Source organism: Chanodichthys erythropterus, chromosome 10 (assembly GCF_024489055.1).
Source record: "Chanodichthys erythropterus isolate Z2021 chromosome 10, ASM2448905v1, whole genome shotgun sequence".
NCBI lineage: Eukaryota > Metazoa > Chordata > Actinopteri > Cypriniformes > Xenocyprididae > Chanodichthys > Chanodichthys erythropterus.
Genome location: NC_090230.1, coordinates 32044161 through 32057209, shown reverse-complemented (window position 1 = coordinate 32057209; position 13049 = coordinate 32044161). Strand labels below are relative to the sequence as shown.

General features: G+C 37.1%; 2 protein-coding genes across 2 annotated transcripts in view; both read left to right on the top strand.

The window, feature by feature from the left end:
* Positions 1-474: 474 nt before the first annotated feature.
* Positions 475-6686, top strand: pla2g3 (phospholipase A2 group III). Its single transcript, XM_067398953.1, has 7 exons — positions 475-1137; positions 2233-2365; positions 2558-2692; positions 4243-4577; positions 4681-4810; positions 5431-5556; positions 5774-6686. Exons 1-7 carry the CDS (start codon positions 597-599, stop codon positions 5985-5987), a joined length of 1614 nt encoding a protein of 537 aa, XP_067255054.1. The 5' UTR covers positions 475-596; the 3' UTR covers positions 5988-6686.
* Positions 6687-7279: 593 nt separating this feature from the next.
* Positions 7280-13049, top strand: part of ttc28 (tetratricopeptide repeat domain 28) — a 329726-nt gene continuing 323956 nt past the window's right edge. Inside the window, exon 1 of the mRNA XM_067397333.1 lies at positions 7280-7465. Coding sequence (XP_067253434.1) covers positions 7436-7465 — 30 coding nt within the window. The 5' untranslated portion in view covers positions 7280-7435. The remainder of the gene's footprint in view (positions 7466-13049) is intronic.

The following is a 13049-nucleotide window of genomic DNA, read 5'->3' as shown; positions in this document are numbered from 1 at the left end:
ATAAATAAGCACTTAAAGATTTTTTATAAACATTGCACAGAATAGAAATGCTGACCTAATTTAATCTGAACACATAAATGTAATAGTTTTGGATCGGATGTTTATTTCTCCTCCCATGTGGAATTTGAATCTTTTTGTCACGTTGTAAAGAATCATTTCATTATGACTAATAAGATACTAAATGTTTACTGTTGAGGGCATTGTTGACACTAATAAAAAATGATAGTGATCAGCCGGAGAGATAATTATACTCAAGTGAACTCAGGAAACCGGGAGGGTTTATGATGTAATTTACATCTTATATATACACATGTGTGTGCCGAAATCTGTGCTTCCTAGTCTGTATTTACAATAGACACACCCCCTTGTGTCATCCCACCCCGTCTGTTCTGATGTGGCCACTAGCCACAATATAAGTAATATCCCACATGCGGATCGGAGTATAAATAAGGAGGAGTTGAGACGCGCTCTCTGCCAGACCTGAGGGGTTAAAAACCCAGTTACCCTGCAGCACCTCTGGCTATTTATTCATTCAAGTACAAATTTGACTTAAAAATACACACAAGTGTGGTGCAATTATTCCGTTTGCCATAAAAATGCAGAGCAGCCACCTTTTAAAGGCAGTTCTGTGCCTTTTCATGCTGCTTCATGCTTGTTTTAGTGCTGACAATTTTAAATCGAGCACTTACTGTATTTGGACCAGATCCACTTCAGGTGGGCAAACACAGTATGCATTTCTCCGAAGAACTCAGACATCTCTTCTCTTGTTTGACAGCATCTGGAACAAAAACAACAGCCTTTTTAGTTGCATAACAAGTGATGAGCAATCTGTTATTGAAAGGTACCTGTCCAGGTGTTGGGAAGACAGTTCTTTCTCAGAGACCCTTGATGCACGCTTTGACATCAGTCAGCTGATTGAACCTGACGGCCCCTGTGAGGCTGCTGGTATTACGGAGGAATTTACAGCATCCGTACGCAGGGCCAGAGACCTGAAGAGCGTTGAACCTGATGGATCCGTGTACCAGGATAGCGGAGAAAGTTCCAGACAGACACTTCACCGATCGAAGCGCTCATGGATGATTCCAGGAACTCTGTGGTGTGGCTCGGGAAATAAGGCTACTGGCTTTACTGACCTGGGTAAGTAAATTTAAATGATTATTATTACTATTAAAATAATCTTATATATAATATATATCAATAACATTACAATAAATATACAAAGGGATCCAAAGGTCTGAAATGACATTGAAATTTTCATACTTTATTGAAGCACACAACATTTTAGGATAAAAAAAAAAACTAAGTCGTGACATAATTTGAAGAATACATTTTTAAAGTATTAGTTGACTTCAGAATGAAAATTTCCTGATAATTTACTCACCCCCATGTCATCCCAGATGTTCATGTCTTTTTTTCTTCAGTTGAAAAGAAATGAAGGTTTTTGAGGAAAACATTCCAGGATTATTCTCCATATAGTGGACTTCACTGGGGTTCAAATGTTTCAGTGCAGCTTCAAAGAGCTCTACATGATCCCAGACGAGGAATAAGAGTCTAATCTAGAGAAACAATCGGTAAATTTCTAAAAGAAGAAAGAAAAATATATATATATATATACTTTTTAACCACAAATGCTCATCTTGCACTGCTCTGTGATGCGCCACGCATTACGTAATCATGTTGGACAGTTGGGAGTACCGCGGTAGGGCGAAAAACTTCATCTAATTTTCTCCTCCAGCTTCAAAATCGTCGTTTTACCTTTTTTTGTAAAAGGCGTTTGGCTTCGTCTTTGCATGTTCCCTTTGTAGACACCTGTTACTTCTGCCTACGTCACGCGTGACCTTTCCAACATGATAACGTAATGTGTGGCGCATTGCAAGACGAGCATTTGTGGTTAAAAAGTATTTTTTTTTTAGAAAATGACTGATTGTTTCTCTAGATAAGACTCTTATTCCTCGTCTGGGATCATGTAGAGCTCTTTGAAGCTGCACTGAAACTGACATTTGGACCTTCAACCTGTTGAACCCCAGTGAAGTCCACTATATGGAGAAAAATCCTGGAATGTTTTTTCCTCAAAAACCTTCATTTCTTTTTGACTGAAGAAAGAAAAACATCTTGTAATACAATTTGTAATGAAAGTTTTGTATTAAATTAGATAAAATAAAAAACTAATATTTGGACCCCTTTGTACAGCAAAAAAATGAAACATCTTTACCTGTTCTATTATCTTTGCAGGTATCTTTGAAGAAACCGATAATTGCTGCAGAGAACATGACCACTGTAAAGACACCATCGACTCTTTTTCATACAACTATGGTGTCTTCAACACAAATATCTTCACTTTATCACACTGCGATTGTGACAACAGGTATGTCTTGCTTTATTCATTAGAGCAGGAAAAGTGAGCATCATTTTCCCGACAAGCTTACCTGCCTATTGTGTTGTGTTGTCGTGTAACATGAGACATGTCCAACATAATCTGAGAGTTATTTCACTGAGCACGCGTCTTGTATTACTGTATCTTATGACATTGTAATCAGACCTTGTGATATCAATTCAGGTTCCGCCGCTGTCTCCTGGGTGTTAATAATACCATGTCCAACCTTGTGGGCTACGGATACTTCAACGTGCTAAAGATGCGCTGCTTCGAGTTTTCTCAACGGATGCAGTGTGTGAAGAGAACGTGGTGGGGCATGTATGTATTTGGTATCAATGGACTCAGCTCTTTTCTGTTGCAAAACATTCTCACTTTTCAGAAAAAAATTATGAAGGTAAAACAAGACTTTGAACACTGAAAATGATTTGGCACATTATTGTGATTTGTTCAGGGTCGGTACGAATACATTTTAAAATGTCAAAGCTAAACTTTCAGCATCATTACTCCAGTCTTCAGTGCCACATGATCTTACATAAATCATTCTAATCTGCTGATTTGCTGCTCAAGCAATATTTTTTGTGAAAACTGTGATACATTTTTTTTTAAATGCCTTTGCTGTCACAATTTAATGCATCCTTGCTGAATACAGACAGGGATTAATTTAACGATTAATTAAGTGCATCTTTTTTTAAACCTAAATGAATAGCCCTTAAAATTGCTGAAAATACATATGTAATACGGCTGGGACAATACATTGATTATCGATTCGTGATACAATGAATCTGGAACAATTCTGATATTTTCAGAATGTATCGCGATTCTCTCTCTAAATTAATTCTGAGCTTAGTTTTTAACAACAGAAGGCACTATGTGCTTTAGAAACACATGTTTACTCTGCTTTCTTCCACTTCCTTTATACTCACCACTTAAACCTAAAATAATCATTCTTAAAATTCGAAAAGGTTGAAGCGAATTACAAGGGTGTTTGTAGTGTAACTATCCTAGAGCGCCATTTGCTGTTAAAACTAAGCTCAGAATTGATTCGAGAAAGAAAATATCAGGATCGATCCAGATTTATTGTATCGCAAATCAAGAATCGATGTATCGTCCCAGCCCTAATTAAAAGTAAGGCAATATTGGTTCAAATAAAGTATCAAAAGCAAGTAATCATATGGTTTTATTGAACAACACTTTTAAAGATACATAATATATAATATACATAATATATCATGAATCAACTTATGTGCATTACGTAATATAACAAATGCCTGCTGAATCTGATTGGCATAGGGTTATAAATAACTTGTGTTACAAATCTGATTCCCAATCACAGCCTTTGAGATTTCACAATAGAACTATGATATATTATGATTTTTAAATGGTTTTAATATATCGTGCAGCCTTAGAAAATGGTCTAATAATGCCTTCTTGTCCGTATAATACGCCACTTCCAGCATTTTGCTGGTTAATTGACACAGGTATCTGAACTGAAATTCAATCGAGTACTCGAATTTAATCCAGGATCATGACAGTCTTAAATAAAAGTATTAATTTCTTTAAAAATACTTACCCCAAACTTTTGAATAGTAGTGTAAATGGTGTTGTGCACACACATCAAAAAATAAAAAATACATCATATGGGTTTTTAATTTAAATGAGGTATAGTGAATAATGACAGAATTTAAATTTAGGTCAAAATGCAAAGGACCATTTACTGGCAGACACAAAACAAGCAAAAACCCATTGAACTTTGGAAATGGTTTGCTTGGAAATCTTGGCACTTTAGTGTGATTTGTTCATAATCTCTGAGCACATAATGTTGTGTACACAGTTACAGAACCTTGTTTTTTTTTCTCTCTCATTGGCAGGTGTGTAAATTCAGAACTTTCTCAATACGCCGTGGTCAAAGACGCAGCAAACTACACCGACACACTCCCTGAACAAGACATGGAGACTCTGGAAACGAGCTTCCATCAAGCAATCACTTTAGGACAAAACCAGGTCACCAAAAACATAGAAGAATCGCTTATCATGCAATCCAACGATTCCACGAGCAGCACTGAAGAGCCGAGTCCAATTTCTACATCATCACCATGGCCATCTGTTACAACACTGCTGTCCCGGAAATCTGAAGCTTCCATAGTCACAACATACGCACCAAAGACAACAATCCCCCAAAATAAACCAGACAGACAACATCAAGGTGAACTAAATATTACTCATATTAGATCTGTTGTAAATCAACCAAGTTCCAAGAATCTTGGAAAAGCTTCATTATTTATTTTTTCTCTTTTCTGGTTTTATAGGCAAGTTTGAGATGTGTGGCCTCTACAGGGATCTGGATTCATGCCATCTACAGATCCCTGCTTTACAAGAGAAATTCGGTTTACGAAACCCTGACCTGAGAACCCTTTACCACTGTAACTGTACTGCCAGGTGAATGCACATATCCAAATACCAACTCCATCTATCCACTAGGGATGCGTGACACCACCATTTTTATACAGTATATTAGTTGCATGACTACTAGCTGACTAATCAGTGTTAAGCCCCGGGTATACTTGTTTTTTTTTATGCGTACGCTACTGTACGTGCACAGCCGAACACGCAGCTTTGCAAAGTATACTTCGTTTTGCTTGTAAGCGTACACAGGCGTTTGACGCATGCGCAGTTTTGAGCAATCTCTCGCCATGAGTTACAACCCATGTAAACATCTTTGTATTCTTTCATGCTAGAGTTGTAGAGTCTTCGCACAATCTCTCGTCTATGTAGGCCTCCATTGTCGCTGTAGCTTGCATGTGTTCCGGTCTGCTCTGTTTATGCACAAAAAAATTAATGCGCATAATTTTAAAAAATCCAGCAGTGCGCGTACAGTACACACATACTCTTCTGATGACGAAATTCACATCACACGCACTGTACGCTGACCCTCACGTATGCGTAAAAAGTGAAGTATACTTTGGGCTTGAAGCAACAGAATATTTAGGCTGGTTTTGGGCTAATATGAGCCTCATTTTTCTTGAATATCTACTGATATATGTTTCTTTCTTTCACAGGCTCGTCCAAAAGATCTTGTCTAAAGAACTGGATGAAACTGACCCTGTGCATTTGCTGTTGATGGACTTTGTGTCACAATCCTGTTTCACCCTACCGCAGACTGAGAACTGTCTCAATGGCAAAAGGTTGGTACAAACATTATGATTAAACATCTGGGCTGATAACAAAGGTTGGTTGATGCAGGGTAATTGTTATTAAAGTAAATATGTGGTGCAAGGTACTGTGACTGAGAATGTGTCTACTAAACAAAGTATAATGTAATGCAAATAGTAATGGAGGTGGTTCTTCCGAGGTGGAAACCATTAAACAAAAAACAATCTTTGTGGTGTCTCTTTTATTTAGTTGCTCAACCCATCCACCAGAAGCACAGCTCATCCAACACTGGAGGAAAGACGTGGCAAGTGGACGACATCTAGTGGACTTCAAACGCAAACTCAAGAGGATGAACCTCAAGCGCTCTAAGAGAAAAGACTCTCCAGTCAGATTATATAAGAAATGCATCAGGATGCACACTAAAATGCAGAGACCTCGAGTTCCTGAACGGAAACTGTCATAAAGCCCATTTTAACTCAACAAACCAGAACAAAACTTGCAATGGGAATGGGGGAAACGTTTTTCTTCATAAAAAAATCTACATTTTGATGTAAAAAATTGTGCTAAAATAGTACAGTGAATATATTTATATTGATAAAAACAGGGTTATAGTAGGCTATTACATTTAGCCTAATATAATAGGTCAGAGTGTTATGGTTACATCGTTATGTGGTACGTTAATTATTATTTTACGATATCTGCAAGGAATTATGTGCATTTAAAGCAAAATTGTGGAATCTTTATACATTGTAATAATCTGAAATGGATATTCAGCCACACACTTTAGCTAATGCATCTTAAAAATTCAAAAGCAATAGAATTTTCTTTCATAACTATTTTTAGGGCCTCATGCTAAGATCGACGAGCTAGCCATAGATTTCATTCAAGTCAATCTTTACTCCACAATAGAGATAAACTAGATATAAGTTTGAATTCAAACCCATGCGAACTTTATACAGCAGTATTGGACATCCCAAAATCATTTCCATACCTCAAAATCTGTTTTCCGTTATGTTTTTCTCCTGAGGCGCAAATTCCCGCTTATTCTCCTCAGGTAGCAACATGCAATTGCGCATGCGCCGAAATGTCACCAGTCTCACCACTCTTGAGAATTGACGGTATGTTTACCTAATATTTGCACTATATGTTAATTAATGCAACAAGCGAGTGTTGCAATGTATGTACATTTGTAAATAACATGTAAATGAAATTTAATAAAAAAAATCTTTATATGAGTCTGAGTTTTTTTTAATCAAGAGGGACTTTGATCATGTTCATTTTATTTATGTATGTATTGTTTGTTGGTTGTTACTGTACATAGTACATGTAGGCTATGTGTTATTCATTCAGTACCAAGGTAGGCTAGTCAGGTACTGCCATTTGATACTATGGTAACATGGAATTTGTGTACATAAAAATACATAATAATTCGCAATCTATAATAATGGCATTTTTAACTACAGATGCGCTGTACTAAACAGATTGCATTGGTAAGTCAATGTTTCTAGTTTGAAAATATTTTGTCACACAGACCAAAACTTATGAAAGATGCCCAAGTCAGTGAAGTGCACATAGTGATTCTGGCCTGACTAGTCACAGTAGGTAACTCAACTCCCGTCTGATGTCATAAATAGTAACTGAAGCCCTGAACTACTGAAACCATCTGAACCGCCTCTACCGGGAGGAGAGAGAGAAGAAAAACATGGCGAACTTTCCTCTGGAATAACTGTTTTCTGAAGAGCTGATGAGCGTTTCTGCAAGCGCTGTGCATGAACCGATTTGTGCATCAACACACAATCTGAATCTGAAAACGGTTTAGTCGTGGAAACGAGGCTTTTTCTCATGGATTCGGGTCGTGTGAAGTATCATGGGATGAAAGTTTGAAACAGTTGGATACTAAAGTAGGACAGGATGGAGAAACAAGGAACAAGACGCGAAAAGGTAAATAAACGCACAACTAGTGTGAAACGTGAGAGTTGATTGTGTTGTGTAACAATGTGATGCAAAACTGGATTTATTATTGCGGTGTATTTTCATTAAGACAGGCTTTCCTGTTGGCGTGCCACAGAGTGCAGTAGCAAAGCCACCACATTTAGGCTAAAAACAGTCAATTTGACATGCGAATCAGTGTCTTAGAATCTTTCCAGCACTCTTTTTAGTTCTAGAGGGATATTATGTAACTTTACATTGTGATTGAGTAACATGTCATTGTTGTTGCTGCTAATAGAGTTACAGTGTGCGTTTGCATTGGTTTAATGGACTAAATTGTCAGTGTATTTTTGAGTTAAACTTAGGCACGACTGCAAAGAAGACTTAACACTTTCATGATGCCGGTGTTCTGACATTTCATCTCAGACTACAGGAGATCATAAGTTACAGTCAGTCAATAATCATTCCAGGCATCAGGCACTTTGGGAAAAGCCATAGTCTGATGAATGGTGACATATCTGGGCTGGTAAGCCAAAGGTTGTAGGTTCAAGCCCTGCACACGTTCAACTGTCATCATTGAGAATTTACTGTAGTTTACTGTAAGTTGTTGTGGATAAAAGTGTCAGATTAATGGCAAATCAATCAAGTCCTAACATCCCATCTGTGACCACTTCCCTGTCAAAAAACATAACTTTTTATCCCGTATTGAGTCTCAGGGACTAAAGAACATGAATTTATATGAGTCTAAATACACCTGCTAGATGAAGAATATATTCTTAAATGTCGTCTCAACAGTGCAAACAATGGTTTGTGAGCTCCCAGCATGCATTGTAATGTGAATCAAATGGATTTTGAGTAAATTATGCAGTTCTGTTATAGGATTATTGATTTACTATTTGCTGACTTTATTTGCGCTTTTGCTGCTGCATTCACTGGTTATTTGTTTTATGTTATGTTTAGCTCAGCGTTTTACTACTTTAAGGTTGTGCAACTAATTATTGTGCACATATTGCACATACTTCACAAACCATTGCAGTTGATGAAAGTTACATCTCGTTGTCATCCAGGCAACCTCCACCGTGGTCGTTCCCAGCAGACCGTGACATGTTTGGTGGTGTTTTCAGACTCGCCAGATGTTGGTGGGTGCACCTGTGTTTTCTTTGAACCCAGACTGGGAGAATGCAGAGAAAATTTCCAACTGAATCAGTCAAGGGGGTGTTTCAGAAATTCTGGGGACAGCAGATGGTCACAAAGACTTCTGGTGTTTTGGGCAGAGTAAAAAATCATCTTGAATGAAATATTTATAGTAGCATTAATTGTCAACCATCAGCAGCGAGATACACTTCTCTCCCATGCCTCCAGTCATATAGTCATGTCATCGCTTTTTTTCAGAATGAATTTCCATCCTTGCATTATAAATGCGATGCATATGCATCTTGATTGCAAAAATATAATGCATTAGAGAATATGCATCAGTTGGTTCAAACTGAGGTGAAAGACCACTGTTTTTTCTTCAGGACTCAGTTACATGAGCCAATGCAATATTAATATAGCTTATCATACAAAAATAAACAAGGCAAGACACTACAGGTGAATAGGGTAAAAATTTCATCTAGATAACATTTCAAAAAGCTGTAATAGAAAATAATATGTTTAAGTTACGCATTGTCTAATTTGCATACATTCCCAGAACAGAAATCTGAAGAGTAGATTAAGTCAAAATTAAAATTCTTTTTTTCGTTTTATTGACATTTTCTCATTTTATCACTCCAGAAATGAGAAAATCAACAGCCAGAAAAAAATATGAAAGAAATGTTATATAAAACAGCCATGTGAATGATATATGAACAGTCCGCTTTGTAAAACCCTTCAGAAGATATTTAGGAATAAATCCGTAAAGTTTGGTGTATGTGCTACTGAAAAGATTTCTGACTAAGTGCAGGAGAAAAAAAATAATTGTATGTATTGTAATTGAAATTACAGATGGAAATAGATGACTTGTAATAAAATAAACAGTTAAATGTGTGTTTTTAATATTTTCTTTCTATTTTCATAAGCAAAATAGTCCAAAATCTCAAAATTTAACAGTGCCTGAAAAATCATGATTTTTGTTTAAAATAGAGATTGTGTGATTCTCCCACAATTATGAATAGACAACATAACAAAATAACATGTAATTTACTAAAAGTTTTGACAAAATGTTAATTGCTGCAGTCTTTTTTTAAAAATATTTGAATGAATTCTCTTTTAAAAAATCGGATTGAATGAATGATTCAATGACTCACTCATAAATACTTCATTTGTTGTTTCATTATTGGATAAATCTGCATTTTTGACCAAATCTCTTGAATGAATGATTCAATAAATACAAATACCCAAGTCCCTTCATTGCCACCTACCAGTGTAACAACGTAATTGATAAAATCTTTATTTTATTTGGCAAGTTACTTTCAAAAGATAGACACCAGTGTTTATATCCGAACTATAAACTTCTACCCAGTACTTCTGAGATAATTTGAATTAGGCTATTGTAAGACAGAAATAAAGATACTGTGTGGTTGAAAAGACTGTTTGTAAAGCTATTTCATACAACAGATCTGAATGTTCGCTGTGATTGTACTTTTAGGTTTAATAGACAGAGCCAAAATCGCTGTCATTTAAAAATAAGATTGCATGGGTGTTTGAATCGAGACCGCTATGTTTTAATGATTAATCGTACAGCTCTACTATAGAGTTTAATTGGATCGGTCATTAAGCTTATTTAATGTGCTGTCCTACTATGCATGCTTGTATTGTTAGTTGCGGTTTATCATTTGCATTTACTATATGGACATCTCAGAACAGACCTACCTATGAGGTTTAAAGCTGTTCTAGCTGGTATGTTGGTGTAGCTGCTGTTGATCAAGGAAATCTGTCTGGTTAAGCTAGTTAAGCCAGTGTATACAGCACAGCATATGCTGCACTACTGTGTTTGACCGTATAACCAATGTCTTCAGATGTTCGTGAGATGTTCAGATGTTTGGAAATGTTTTGGGCAAAGGAGAAGGCTGGAGACAGCTGTTGGACAGGCAGATAGTGTAAAGTCGAGTCGACGCCCCGCGGGCCCTTCTGAGCGGGCATCAACTTCTCCACCGGCTGCCTGATGCCTGCCAGAGGAGAGGCTTGTTTTCATTTTCCCAGGAATGTGCCTCAGCCCCCTGACCTGCTCAAGACGGAGGGTGGGATCAGGAGCGGGCAGACAGACGAGGAAGCAGCGAGACACAGGGATCAACTTTGTTTGGTGTGTCAAACTATTGGGTCAATCTCACCACAACAGGTCATGTTATACTCCAAAATCAAAAGAATAAATAAAATTTAAAAAAACACATGTTGCCTCTAGTCAGGTTAAAAGGCCTTGTTTGCATGCTGTTATTTTAGCCTCTAGTGTTGTTAGTCTAGTAGTTTGTGTTTAAGCATCTCAGCTGTGAGCAGTGATCAGATAGGAAGAAAACGGCAGGAGGGGAAAACAACCTTTATGTGTTTTACCCAAATCAATTTTTACACCATGCTTGGACAATCCGGTGTCCTCTGGCTGACCCTGTGCTTTTAATAACAAACACACAGCATGGCATCGCCTAGCATTGTCCCTCATGTCCATTACACCTGTGTTTACAATGGTGCATAAACAGTCAGTGGGCAGATTTAGATTATTGATCATTAGGGCCAGAACATTATTGTTAATGATGCTGCATTATTGTTCTGTTTTGCTAGAGATTATTTCAAAGAGGTCTGTAATACCTGGAGAAAGCACTTATGCTTTAGTCATTTCTAAAGCATTTGCTCAGCTTGTGCGTGACTCCTTACACTACACTCTGGAGAAGAAAGGTTCAATGGGGTTCTATTAGGGTTCTTGATTTGATTTTAAAGAACGTTTTATGCCAAAAAAGACTGTCATGTTTAAAGGGGTGGTTGATTATGATTTCACTTTCTTAACTTTAGTTGGTGTGTAATGTTGCTGTTTGAGCATAAACAACATCTGCAAAGTTATGAGGCTCAAAGTTCAATGCAAAGGAGATATTTTCTGTTACAGAAATCGCTTTTTAAGGACTACAACGAGCTTCTTCCCGGGTTGGGGACATCACTAACCCTAAAATTTACATAAACCCCGCCCCTGAGAACATGCAACAAAGGGGCGGGGCCATGTTGGGCTGCTTTAGAGAAGAGGAAGAGTTGTTGTAGTCGAGTGTTGTTGTTCATGCCGTCATTTTACGCCGGACTGCTTCACAAACGAGGGTCAATTCAACACAAAAGATGAACATGACGGCACATGCTAGTGGATGAGTTGAATCAACTCCACAGCAACTACATCAATTTATCCACTAACCATTCAGAAACGTCCTAAAAGTTGTAACTTCTTCCTGAGTCTCTCCATCAGTGTCGACTCCGGTTTGAACAATGTAAGGCTGAACACTTTCCTCATTTTGTCTGCGTGAGATTCTCCAGCTTTGTTGCTGTTGAGCTGTTAAAGCTCCGCCCTCTTCTGGAAAGGGGGCGGGAGCAGCAGCTCATTTGCATTTAAAGGGACACACACAAAAACGGCGTGTTTTTGCTCACACCCAAATAGGGGCAAATTTGACAAGCTATAATAAATGATCAGTGGGGGATTTTGAGCTGAAACTTCACAGACATGTATATTAGAGACTTATATTACATCTGGTAAAAGGAGCATTATAGGTCTCCTTTAACAGGTTATTTAAATTTTCTTTAGTGATAAAGTATGTTTACGAGCTGTTTAATTAATAAAATTAAGATTTTATTACATTTTTTTTAATTAAAACTAAATTCATAAAATAATCCCATGATAGAACCCCTAAAAGGTTCTATATATGAAGTGCCTGCAGAATCCTTTAATGTTCTGTTTAGAACCTCAAAATAAATGCTGTTCTTTTGAACTTTGTATTCATCAAAGAATCCTGAAAAAAATGTTTTAGTTTCCACAAAAATATGAACTGTTTTCAACATTGATAATAATCAGAAATGTTTCCTGAGCAGCAAATCATCATATTAGAATGATTTCTGAAGGATCATGTGACACTGAAGACTGGAGTAACGATGCTGAAAAATCAGCTTTGATCACAGGAATAAATTACATTTTACAATATTATTGTTTTTTTTTCTGTATTGCTGATCAGCCTTGGTGAACAGAAGAGACTTCTTTCAGAATCACTAAAAAAATCTTACTGACCCCAAAGTTTTGAATACTAGTGTAAATAATCATAGACTTTATTAAACATCTTCTTACTTAATATCTGGGAAAATAAGCATCATTGATGTAAAAATATGGGAGGTCATGTGGTTTCATTTTATGTCAGATAAAGCATTTTTGCAGTTTAACTCTTTTATTTGAAAAAAAGTTCACTCAATAGTGAAGTATTCATGAGAAATGGACCTTCAAGGTCATTATTTGACATTTCTGGTTTGGGTTGTGACCAGCGTTAGCTCAGATTCGGTATCGTCTTGATGTTCTCTGTCCATTTCGACTTGAAGATAATCAATCAAATCACTCAAGACACTAATGGAATTAGTCCGTGTCCAGAGATCACTGAGGACTGGAGCA